The sequence below is a fragment of the Schistocerca piceifrons genome, chromosome 2 (genome assembly GCF_021461385.2).
Source record: "Schistocerca piceifrons isolate TAMUIC-IGC-003096 chromosome 2, iqSchPice1.1, whole genome shotgun sequence".
Classification (NCBI taxonomy): domain Eukaryota; kingdom Metazoa; phylum Arthropoda; class Insecta; order Orthoptera; family Acrididae; genus Schistocerca; species Schistocerca piceifrons.
This window is the reverse complement of record NC_060139.1, coordinates 537,369,841-537,382,393: the sequence shown is the minus strand read 5'-3', so window position 1 is coordinate 537,382,393 and position 12,553 is coordinate 537,369,841. Positions and strand designations below refer to the sequence as shown.

The 12,553-nt window shown below is 37.4% G+C and overlaps 1 protein-coding gene across 1 annotated transcript; it reads right to left on the bottom strand.

Moving 5' to 3' along the window:
- Window positions 1-293: 293 nt before the first annotated feature.
- Window positions 294-8,649, bottom strand: LOC124775557. Its single transcript, XM_047250387.1, has 3 exons — window positions 8,524-8,649; window positions 584-694; window positions 294-469 (listed from the first exon to the last, which is right to left on the bottom strand). Exons 1-3 carry the CDS (start codon window positions 8,573-8,575, stop codon window positions 294-296), a joined length of 339 nt encoding a protein of 112 aa, XP_047106343.1. The 5' UTR covers window positions 8,576-8,649.
- Between the last annotated feature and the right edge of the window lie 3,904 nt (window positions 8,650-12,553).

Here is a 12,553-nt window from a genome sequence, read left to right as displayed (position 1 = left end):
ACACACGATTTTACGCTTCTGAACATTCAAAGCAATTAACAATATTTACACCACTTACGAAACCTTATCAGTATCTGACTGAACGTATGTGCAGCTTTATTCAACTCCCTATTCAGATCTGCTGTACTCTTCTTTTACTTCCTTTCCTGATCAAAACATTACAATGAAAAGTAATTATTTCATTCATTATAATGAAGAATTACAATAATGAAGTGCTGTGCACCATTAATGGTCTAAGATAATGCCTCATGTCTGACAAGATCTTTGGCAGTATTTTTTTTCATTTACTCCAACTACAAAGAAAATATGTAACTACCGTTAATTCCAGTTATTGCTTGCGCTGTTACTTTTTCTTTCCTCAGTGTCTTCTCAGCAAAACATGCTTCTTTATAGCTACAGACTATAGTGTCATCAGCATCAACTAACATAAATTTTTTATCATGATTTAGATGCTGTATTTGCATCCCACCTGGAAGTAAATGCAGAATATTTACACACAATAAATTCATATTCAGACTCATTGATTACAGTCTTTACATATGATGTGTTATAATAAAATATTCATAACAGGGGGCTTACATACCTAGAGCTGCGGTAACCTGCGTGCTGGATAGTTCTGGCTTTTTAAACAGACTTTCATTTGTGGATAATGGCGTAGACTTTGTAGACGCAAATGATATGTCAGAAAGAGTACCTGCAAAAAATGACTTAATTGATAAATTAGCTAAGATTATGCTTCATAACGTCACAGAAAAATGTATATTTGAAGAACTAGCACATGTGAATTTACGATTAATTATTCTCAGATTCAACATTTAAAAAATATTTTACTCAATGGGATAAAATGAAGAAAAGAAAAATGACACAATTAAGTTAAACATGGGCAGTGCAGTGTAGATTACTCCATATGACATTCACAGCCAATACAAAATTAGCATCAACTTAATATACAAATTCCAACATCTACCTTTTGCAGATAAAAAGAATAAAATAAAAAGTTTCTCATATATTTATGGCAACAAATTTCTGACTGAGATCAAATGCCGCTCTGATTACAAAGCAAAAGGACATATGTACACATTCTTTAACATGCCTGAGCACATGTTTCTATGTCTGAGCACGTGTTTCTACATGAATAGACATCATCAGGTAGACTAACAGCACTAAGGAAGAACATATAATATCTTCTCTTTAAATAAATATCCCTTTGTGGATCTAAAAAAAGATACACAATCTGTATTTGTACTCCTCTGAAATACATGTAACATTAGAATAAACCAACAGAATAATAAACTAATGGACTATGTAACAATGACTAAATTTAAACTGCACTGTTTTTGTTATTCGCACTTTATGTCTGCTTTTTGTAACCTGATTTCTTTCTTGTTCTCCTTCTCTCTCTGTCTCCTTCTTTTTCAAATTTGACTGTGCTATACTCAATATACTACTTAAGTATGTAATGAATCAAAATGGACCAAATAATGAAATGAAATAAATGAAGCTGATACTGGTATGTTGACTAAAGAGAAAGGTTGAATAATTTCTATAAATGACTCAAATTAAGGAGTTGGAACAAATCAACTTGACAAAGCAGCTGAAGGTGATAAGTAGGCCTATATGTAGACTAAGTCTTTCAATTATTAAAAATACAAATGTTATGAAAATTTTCATATTGATTAACCCTAAGCTAAGTGACATGGAGCACTTACATGGCTGAAACTGACCAAGAGTTGTGGAAGAAATAAATTTAATCTGGTTTACAGTACTATGTCTGAATTTAATTAATGGAAAGAGTAAAGATAAACAGCTACCATAAAGTTGAGGTGTTGAGCAGTTGATAGCCACATGAAAAGCCGCACGGTGGGCTACTTCATACCTTTCATTACTAGCACTCCAGTCAAGATTTCCTAGTATCACATTGTGGCATTTACGAGGCTCAAGAATAGCACAGTATCAGTTTCTTTCCCCTTCATTTCACAACCCACTGGGCATAAAGTGTTGTCAGAATAGCAATGTTGCACATTCTTTCTGTTCATCTACTAATACACAACATCGTCTAAATGGTGAAAGTGGATCGAGCAGATTTAGATTACATTAGGTTATATTCAGTTTTCCTTCCACAGACCTAAAAATTTGATCATTCTCATGAGTGTGGAACATGTCAGAAAGTATAACATAAAAAACATAGAACATTTTAATATAATACTCAATTCCCCAAACATCTGTCAGGAGATGGTCAAAATATATGAATACATTACAGTGAACTGGAACTGCTATTATTTACATAACGAATACACTGTCAGTATGGAACATAGTTATGCACTTTTAATAAATTATCATACACAAAATACCTAATTTTGACGTGGTGACCAAATGTCAAAACTGAAATGTAACAGATATTTTTATTTAAGCTGGTCTGACAGTCGCTGTTAAGATATTCATCTATAGGGTAGGAGGAGTTGCCTACCAAAAAGTCTTTTGAACTCTGTTTAAACCGTCCTTTACCTGAAACCAAGTTTTTAATGGTTGCTGTACATTTCTTGAAAAGGCTTGTTTCTGAATATTGGACCCCTTTTTGGACCAATGTAAGATATTTTTAGATCTTTATGTAAATTGTGCTTATTCCTAGTATTGAAACTATGTACTGAGCTACTGATTGGAAATAGAGATATTATTTGCAACAAATTTCATTAAGGAATAAATGAAGCAGTGATTAGAACATCCAGTTCCTTGAAAATATTTCTACATGATGTTCTCGAATTTACACCACAAATGAGTCTTATTACACGCTTTTGCACTTTAAAAACTTTTTCTCAGTTTGATGAGTTACCCCAGAATATTATTCCATATGACATAATAGAAAGAAAGTAAGAAAAGTATGAAGTTATTTTGAATATTTATTTCCTACGTGTGACATCTTTCGCATTACAAATGCAGACTTGTTCAGGCACTTCAGCGGTTCTGTGGTATGTCCCTCCTACCTGATTTTATCAGCGAGTTGTTACTTCAGAAATTTAACACTGTCAACCTCTTCTAACTGCATATCATCATATGCTATACACATGCTAGAATGAAATCTCTTAAAAGTTCTGAATTGCATATAGTGGCTTTTTACAATAACAGTGAATTAGCTTTAAACCCTTTATTAATATCAGTGAAAATTTCTAAATCTTTATTTTACTTGGTATTTACTGCAGTGTTTATATCATATGCTATTAAAAAAAACCTAAGCATTTGACAATGAAACATACAAGAGGTCATTAACGTACACAACAAAAAGCAATGGACATGAGATTAAATCTTGAGGAACACAACTTGTAGTTAATTCCCAATCAGATAAAGACTGACTGCTTACTCCACAGGTACTTTGCAATGATATCCTTAGTTCCCTGTCAAATCAGTCACGCGAGTGATTTGTAAGCACTCTTTTGTTGGCTGATTGCACTTCCCCGGTATTCTAGCAATAAACTGAAGACTACTGCCTGCTTTACTCATGATCAGACCTATGTAATCATTCCATTTCATACCCCTACAAAGTGTTAAACCCAGGTACTTCTATGATTTGGCCAATTCCAGCAGTGACTTATTGGATCTATGGTCATAAGATACTACATTTTTCTTTTTTTTTTTCATTTTGTGAAGTGCAAAATTTTACATTTCTGAACATTTAGAGCAAGTTGCCAATCCCTGCACTATGTTGAAATCTTATCAAGAGCTGACTGAATATTTATGCAGCTTCTCTCGGATACTACTTCATTATAGATAACTGCTTCATCTGTACAAAGTCTGAGGTTACTATTAATATTGTTTGCAGTGCCATTAAATACACCTTGAACAGCAAAGATCCCAACACTCTTCCTTAGGGCAGCACACGAATTTAATTTTACATCTGACAATGACTCTCCATCCAAGGTAACTTATTGCATCCTCCTTACGAAAAGTCCTCAGTCCAGTTACAAATTTCACTTGATACCCTATATGATCATACTTCTGACTAAAAGTGTAGGTGTGGCACAGAGTCAAACGCTTTTTGGAAATCAAGAAATACTGCATCTACCTGACTACCTTGAACCAAAGTTTTCAGTATGTCGTGAGAAAAGTGTGAGTTGGGTTACACATGGCTGATGTTTTTGGAATCCATGCATGCTGGCATCGAGGAGGTCATTTTGTTCAAGATACTTCATTATGTTTGAGATCCGAATATGTCCTAAGATTCTACAACAAATCAGTGTCAAGAATATTGGAAGGTAGTTTTGTGGATCACTTTTAGTACCCTTCTTGTAGGCAGGTGTGACTTGTGCCTTTTTTCAAGAAGTGGGCAGGGTTTTTTGTTCAAGGGATCTACAATAGATTATACTTACAAGGGAACCTCCCCATCGCACCCCCCTCAGATTTAATTCTAAGTTGGCACAGTGGATAGACCTTGAAAAACTGAATACAGATCAATCGAGAAAACAGGAAGAAGTTGTGTGGAACTATGAAAAAATAAGCAAAATATACAAACTTAGTAGTCCACGCGCAACATAAGCAAAATCAAGGAGAGGGTGAGCTCAGGAGCGCCGTGGTCCTGTGGTTAGCATGAGCAGATGCGGTATGAGAGGTCCTTGGTTCAAGTCTTCCCTCGAGTGGAAATTTTAATTTTTTGTTTTCAGTTTATGTCACAAACTCTTATGTTTTCATCACTTTTTGGGAGAGATTATCACATCCATAAGAAAACCAAAATGGGGAAAGGTAGAAGAATCTTTTTACCCATTCGCCAAGTGTACAAGTTAGGTGGGTTCACAACATATTCCTGTCATGTGACGCACATGTCGTGACCAGTGTCGTATAGAATATATCAGATGTGTTTTCCTGTGGAGGAATCAGTTGACCTACGACCTTGCGATCAAATGTTTTCGGTCCCCATTGAAGAGGCACGTCCTTTTGTCGACTAATCGCATGGTTTTGCGGTGCGGTCGCAAAACACAGGCACTACACTAATTACAGTAAACAGAGACATCAATGAACAAACGGACAGATCATAACTTTACGAAAATAAAGAAAGTAAACTTATCACTCGAGGGAAGACGTGAACCAAGGACCTCTCGTTCCGCAGCTGCTCACGCTAACCACAAGACCACGGCGCACCTATGCTTACATTATCCTTGATGTTGCCTATCTTGCGCATGGACTACTCAGTTTGTATATTTTGCTTATTTTTTCGTAGTTCCACACAACTTCTTCCTGTTTACTCGACTGATCTGTCTTCAGTTTTTCAAGGCCTATCCACTGTGCCAACTTAGAATTAAATCTGAGGGGGGTGCGATGGGGAGGTTCCCTTGTTAGACGAGGGGTTACTCAACCTCAAATTCAGTATTTCAGTTTTAACGATCTCAGCTGTTTCTCAGCACCACTGACACTAATATTTGTTTCATTCGTCTTTTCAGTAGTACAAGGATTAAATTAGGGCAATTCCCCTGGGTTTCCCTTTGTAAATGAACATTTGAAAATGGACTTAAGAATTTCATCTTTTACTCTGTTTCCCTCAATTTCAGTCCCTGTCTCATTCACTAGGGACTCGACACTAACTTTGGTGCCACAAACAGCCTTTACAAACAACCAGAATTTCTTTGAATTTTGTGAAATGTTATTAGACAATATTCTGCTACGGTAGTCACTGAAGCCATCACGCATTGCTCTCTTGACAGCCAAATGTGTTTCATGCAGCATCTCCCTATCTATAGCCCTATGCTTTGTTTCATACCTATTATGTAGTAATCTCTATTTCTTTACAGTGACTGTATACCATGGAGGTTCCCTCCCATTATGAACTGTTCTACTGTGTTCATACCTGTCCAATGTGTGGTCAACTATTCTTCTATTCTGACATGGCTTCCATCAAGGCTGGAGTGTTGTTCAATTTTAATGATATTAGCTGTTTCTCAACATCATGACACTCACTTCTCCCAAAGTGTCATCTGTCATAAAATCTTTGCAGCCAAAGTATTCTAGTGGTTACGATAACATAACAATGAAGTTAGTCAAAGAAAGTTCATGTTAGCCAAGTTGTATCTTAAGTTATTTGGGTAATCAATCTCTTATCAGTGGAACATTTCCAGCCTGTCTGAAATATGCTGAAGTTAAGTTTGTTTACAAGAAGGGGGATAAAGAGAAACCATCAAACTATTGACCAATTTCACTTTTGTCAGCTTTTTCAAAAGTTTTTGAAAAGGTTGTGTTCAAGTGTTTTCTCAAAAATCGGACAGCAAATAATATATTGTCCAAGACACAATTTGGGTTTCTTAAGAGGGTTCCGATATGGAGAAGGCTCTTTAAATATACAGTGACAATGTACTTAATTCACTACAAAACAAATTAGAGGCTAGTGGCATTTTCTGTGGCATGTCACAAACGTTTAATTGTGTGAATCACAGCATTCTCTGAAGTAAATTGGAATGTTTTGTGTCACTGGAAATGCTGAGAAATCGTTCAAGTCTCGCTACGGTCGCAGGTTCAAATCCTGCCTCGGGCATGGATGTGTGTGATGTCCTTAGGTTAGTTATGTTTAAGTAGTTCTAAGTTCTAGGGAACTGATGACCTCAGAAGTTAAGTCCCATAGTGCTCAGCCATATGAACCATTTTTTTCGTTCAAGTCTTACCTAACCAGTTGGTTAGAACTAGAATATTGCTCATGTGTGTGGGACTCGTATCAGATAGCACTAACAGGTGATATTGAACATACACAGAAAAGCACAAACGGTCACAGGTTTGTTTAATCAGAGGTAGACTGTCACAGAGATACTGAAAGAAATGAATTGGAAGACTCTGGAAGACAGATGTAAACTATCTCGAGAAAGTTTATTAACAAAGTTTCAAGAATAGCTTTAAATGATTACTCTAGGGATATACCACACCCCCTATGTATTGCTCACATAGGGATCATGCAGATAAGATTAGAGTAAGTATTGCATGCACAGAGGCATTCAAACAATTATTCTTCCCACACTCCATATGTGAATGGAAGAAATCCTAATAACTGGTACAACAGAACTTGCCCTCTGTCATCCAGAGTATAGATGCAGATTTCCATTTTACTTAAGTTATTTGTACAGACTGGTCTCAGATATTCCATTGCACTGTTTACTTAATCTGATAACCCCCAAGCTGTCACTAACAGAATTAAAGTGCTTATTTAAGAGGTTTGCAACACTACATGCACCTGTTTATTTTTAGAGCTATCTGTTCCTCTTCCTTTCTGGCCACACCTGTCTCTGTCTTAACTATATCCCACACAGTTTTTATTTTGTTGCCTGATGTACTTATCTTTTTCTCATAAAATAGGTTTCTGGATCACCTCATTATTTTGCAGTATTCTTTGTTATGTATTCCAGTGCTGACATGAGAGCTGTTCCTGAGTAGTAGATAGTTTTCTTTTTGTCCCACATGATACCTTTATTCATTGTGTAATCCATGGTTTATTTTTTAACTTCTGTTTGATATGAGTTAGCTTAAAGGGAACATAATTTTCAAATCAGGAAGTAAGTTTATTAATGTATTAATATATTAATGTATACAATATATAATGTATTTTCCATTTGAGTCAGAAGTATTGTTGACATCTATCCAGCTGATGTCTTTCAGCAATCTCCTAAAATTATCCATTTTTGACTGGTTTATTACCCCCCTGTACTCAATGTTAATAGATTTTAAATCTTGACAAGTTTCAGCATCTAACATAACATGCTGCTACGTCAAGATCAGACAGCTCATTCACTGTTGGTTTTGTAATATAACTCATGGTTGCAATAATTGTTCACTGACAAAGCTTTTCAATAAATCCACATTAAAATCACCAGCAACCATTATTTCTTTGCTTTTTACTGTGAGATGGGACAACAACAGAGCGTCGAGATATTTTAAGAGGAGGCTAAAATTTCCAAAGGTGTTTTGTACATACTTATTACCATAAAGGATTTATTACGAAATACTACTTCAGTTGCAAAGCTTATGAGTGATACTCTGAGCCAAATTTATTAATATCAATATTATTGAAATAAAACAGTTTCTGACAAATCCTCCTTTCTCCACATTATCTCTACGGTTACTGCTAAGGGGCTAACTTATGGCCTGTAACATTTCACATACCTATACTTGAAATTAATCGATAGAGACATTATTTATTTTTAATTCACGATGTTGTAATTGAATTTTTGTGGTTTATAAGGAACACAAGGTAAAGCAAACTTGCATCTTTAAGAAAATTAATGATCAGAAGACCTATGTAACATATCGTTACTTCTGGATTGCTAAATTTCGTGAAAAACATCTATTTTGATTATAGAATCGTTTCATCAACACTACAGTATTGGTGGGACACAGGCATCCACTTTCATTGTGTAAGAACAAGTTAAACTGCAGCTCACACATTAAATACCCTCTCCGACAGTCTAAATCTATAGCACTGCAACGTATTGTGTATTCGCCGACAGTGAGGTGCCAGGAAGGCGTTTCAGTGATTACAGCATAATAAATATGCGACTTAACCTTCAGAAATACACGATCTACACGCACTCCGTCGGCGTGGAGTTCTCTTCATCGTTATACAAGTCACTAGACAAATGCAATGTACAACAGTCAGTCATATATGGCGCCATTTCAGCTCGACCAATGATCCTCCGAAATACTCGATTGTATCAGCGATGAAAATATAGACTTGTTGTCAGTGATCTCTAAATAACCAATGATACCAAATCAGTAAAAGTAGCAAAGTAACAAAACGAGAACATCAAAAAAATATGATAATTTTAAGTCCGATTCACACAATATGTCAACCACGAACGCCTCTGCTGTGCGTCAACGCAACAGAACGAAGCGCCATCTGACGTCTTCGTCAAATCTTGGTGATAACAGAATAGGCGGGTCGTACACACAAAGTACCAAGATCAGAATTACAGGGTGGCTGAGCTTGGAATTGTGGGATTTTGTCAGTTTACCATTTCGTGAAAGCGCAAAATGCCTCCAGTAGCAGAAGCTGTATAGTTCCGTAACACAGTCTTATATTAGACTGTGTCCGTACTGAGTAGGGTCTTTAGAGGCCTCATCATCGGTGATGTGAAAATGACATAAATAGAACTCCTTCACCTCGTTTATATGGGCCTAATCATCGATGATGAGAAATGTTGTTGTTGTTGTTGTTGTGGTCTTCAGTCCTGAGACTGGTTTGATGCAGCTCTCCATGCTACCCTATCCTGTGCAAGTTTCTTCATCTCCCAGTACGTACTGCAACCTACATCCTTCTGAATCTGCTTAGTGTATTCTTCTCTTGGTCTCCCTCTACGATTTTTACCCTCCACGCTGCCCTCCAATGCTAAATTTGTGATCCCTTGATGCCTCAGAACATGTCCTACCAACCGGTCCCTTCTTCTCGTCAAGCTGTGCCACAAATTTCTCTTCTGTCAAATTCTATTCAATACCTCCTCATTAGTTATGTGATCTACCCATCTAATCTTCAGCATTCTTCTGTAGCACCACATTTCGAAAGCTTCTATTCTCTTCCTGTCCAAACTATTTATCGTCCATGTTTCACTTCCATACATGGCTACACTCCATACAAATACTTTCAGAAATGACTTCCTGACACTTAAATCTATACTCAATGTTAACAAATTTCTCTTCTTCAGAAACGCTTTCCTTGCCATTGCCAGTCTACATTTTATATCCTCTCTACTTCGACCATCATCAGTTATTTTGCTCCCCAAACAGCAAAACTCCTTTACTATTTTAAGTGTCTCATTCGCTAATCTAATTCCCTCTGCATCACCCGACTTAATTCGACTACATTCCACTATCCTCGTTTTGCTTTTGTTGATGTTCATCTTATATCCTCCTTTCAAGACACTGTCCATTCCGTTCAACAGCTCTTCCAAGTCCTTTGCTGTCTCTGACAGAATTACAATGTCATCGCCGAACCTCAGAGTTTTTATTTCTTCTCCATGGATTTTAATACTTACTCCGAATTTTTCTTTTGTTTCCTTTACTGCTTGCTCAATATACAGATTGAATAACATTGGGGAGAGGCTACAACCCTGTCTCACTCCCTTCTCAACCACTGTTTCCCTTTCATGCCCGTCGACTCTTATAACTGGCATGTGGTTTCTGTACAAATTGCAAATAGCCTTTTGCTCCCTGTATTTTACCCTTGGCACCTTTAGAATTTGAAAGAGAGTATTCCAGTCAACATTGTCAAAAGCTTTCTCTAAGTCTACAAATGCTAGAAACGTAGGTTTGCCTTTCCTTAATCTTTCTTCTAAGATAAGTCGTAAGGTTAGTATTGCCTCTCGTGTTCCAATATTTCTATGGAATCCAAACTGATCTTCCCTGAGGTCGGCTTCTACCAGTTTTTCCATTCGTCTGTAAAGAATTCGTGCTAGTATTTTGCAGCTGTGACTTATTAAACTGATAGTCCGGTAATTTTCACATCTGTCAACACCTGCTTTCTTTGGGATTGGAATTATTATATTCTTCTTGAAGTCTGAGGGTATTTCAGCAGTCTCATACATCTTGCTCACCAGATGGTAGAGTTTTGTCAGGACTGGCTCTCCCAAGGCCGTCAGTAGTTCTAATGGAATGTTGGTTAGAACTGGGTTTCCATCTGAGCTCTTGATATTCATACAAGTGGTTCTCTTTTCTCCAAAGGTCCCTTTAATTTTCCTGAGGGCAGTATCTATCTTACCCCTAGTGAGATAAGCCTCTACATCCTTACATTTGTCCTCTACCCATCCCTGCTTAGCCATTTTGCACTTCCTGTCGATTTCATTTTTGAGATGTTTGTATTCCTTTTTGCTTGCATCACTTACTGCATTTTTATATTTTCTCCTTTCATCAATTAAATTCAATATTTCTTCTGTTACCCAAGGATTTCTACTAGCCCTCGTCTTTTTACCTACTTGAGCCTCTGCTGCCTTCACCATTTCATCCCTCAAAGCTACCCATTCTTTTCTATTGTATTTCTTTCCCCCATTCTTGTCAATTGTTCCCTTATGCTCTCCCTGAAACTCTGTACCACCTCTGGTTTAGTCAGTTTATCCAGGTCTCATCTCCTTAAATTCCCACCCTTTTGCAGTTTCTTCAGTTTTAATCTACAGTTCATAACCAACAGATTGTGGTCAGAGTCCACATCTGCCCACGGAAATGTCTTACAATTTAAAACCTGGTTCCTAAATCTCTGTCTTACCATTATATAATCTATCTGATACCTTTTAGTATCTCTGGGATTCTTCCAGGTATGCAACCTTCTTCTATGATTCTTGAACCAAGTGTTAAGTATGATTAAGTTATGCTCTGTGCAAAATTCTACCAGACGGCTTCCTCTTTCATTTCTTACCCCCTATCTATATTCACCTACTATGTTTCCTTCTCCCCCTTTTCCTACTCTCGAATTCCAGTCACCCATGACTATTAAATTTTCGTCCCCCTTCACTACCTGTATAATTTCTTTTATCTCATCATACATTTTATCAATTTCTTCATCATCTGCAGAGCTAGTTGGCATACAAACTTGTACTACTGTAGTAAGCATGGGCTTGGTGTCTATCTTGGCCACAATAATGCATTCACTATGCTGTTTGTAATAGCTTACCTGCACTCCTATTTTTTTATTCATTATTAAACCTACTCCTGTATTACCCCTATTTGATTTTGTATTTATAACCATTTATTCACCTGACCCAACGTTTTGTTCCTCCTGCCACCGAACTTCACTAACTCTCACTATATCTAACTTTAACCTATCCATTTCCCTTTTTAAATTTTCTAACCTACCTGCTCGATTAAGGGATCTGACAATCCACGCTCCGATCCATAGAATGCCAGTTTTCTTTCTCCTGATAACGACGTCCTCTTGAGTAGTCCCCACCCGGAGATCCGAATGGGGGACTATTTTATCTCCAGAATATTTTACCCAAGAGGACACCATCATCATTTAACCAAAGGTAAAGCTGCATGCCCTCGGGAAAAATTACGGCTGTAGTTTCCCCTTGCTTTCAGCTGTTCGCAGTACCAGCACAGCAAGGCCGTTTTGGTTATTGTTACAGGGCCAGATCAGTCAATCATCCAGACTGTTGCCCCTGCAACTACTGAAAAGGCTGCTGCCCCTCTTCAGGAACCACACGTTTGTCTGGCCTCTCAACAGATACCCCTCCGTTGTGGTTGAACCTACGGTATGGCCATCTGTATCGCTGAGGCACGCAAGCATCCCCACCAACGGCAAGGTCCATGGTTCATGGGGGGGAGGTCCATGGTTCATGGACATAACATAAAAAAAACTCTTTCACCCTGTTTACATGGGGCTCCCAAAACCAGATTGCGGAAACCGATTTCCCAATAGCGCTTTTGGTTGGTCATATAAATACTTCAGAATCGTCTTTGGAAATCCGCTTCATCGTTAAGAATGAACCTGATTTAAGCAAACACAAACGCGATGATTGGTCAGAAGCCGTAGCACACGTACACTGGTGTTGTTACACTCTTGGAAGTAGGTTCAAAATGTTTAAATGTGTGTGAAATCTTATGGGAC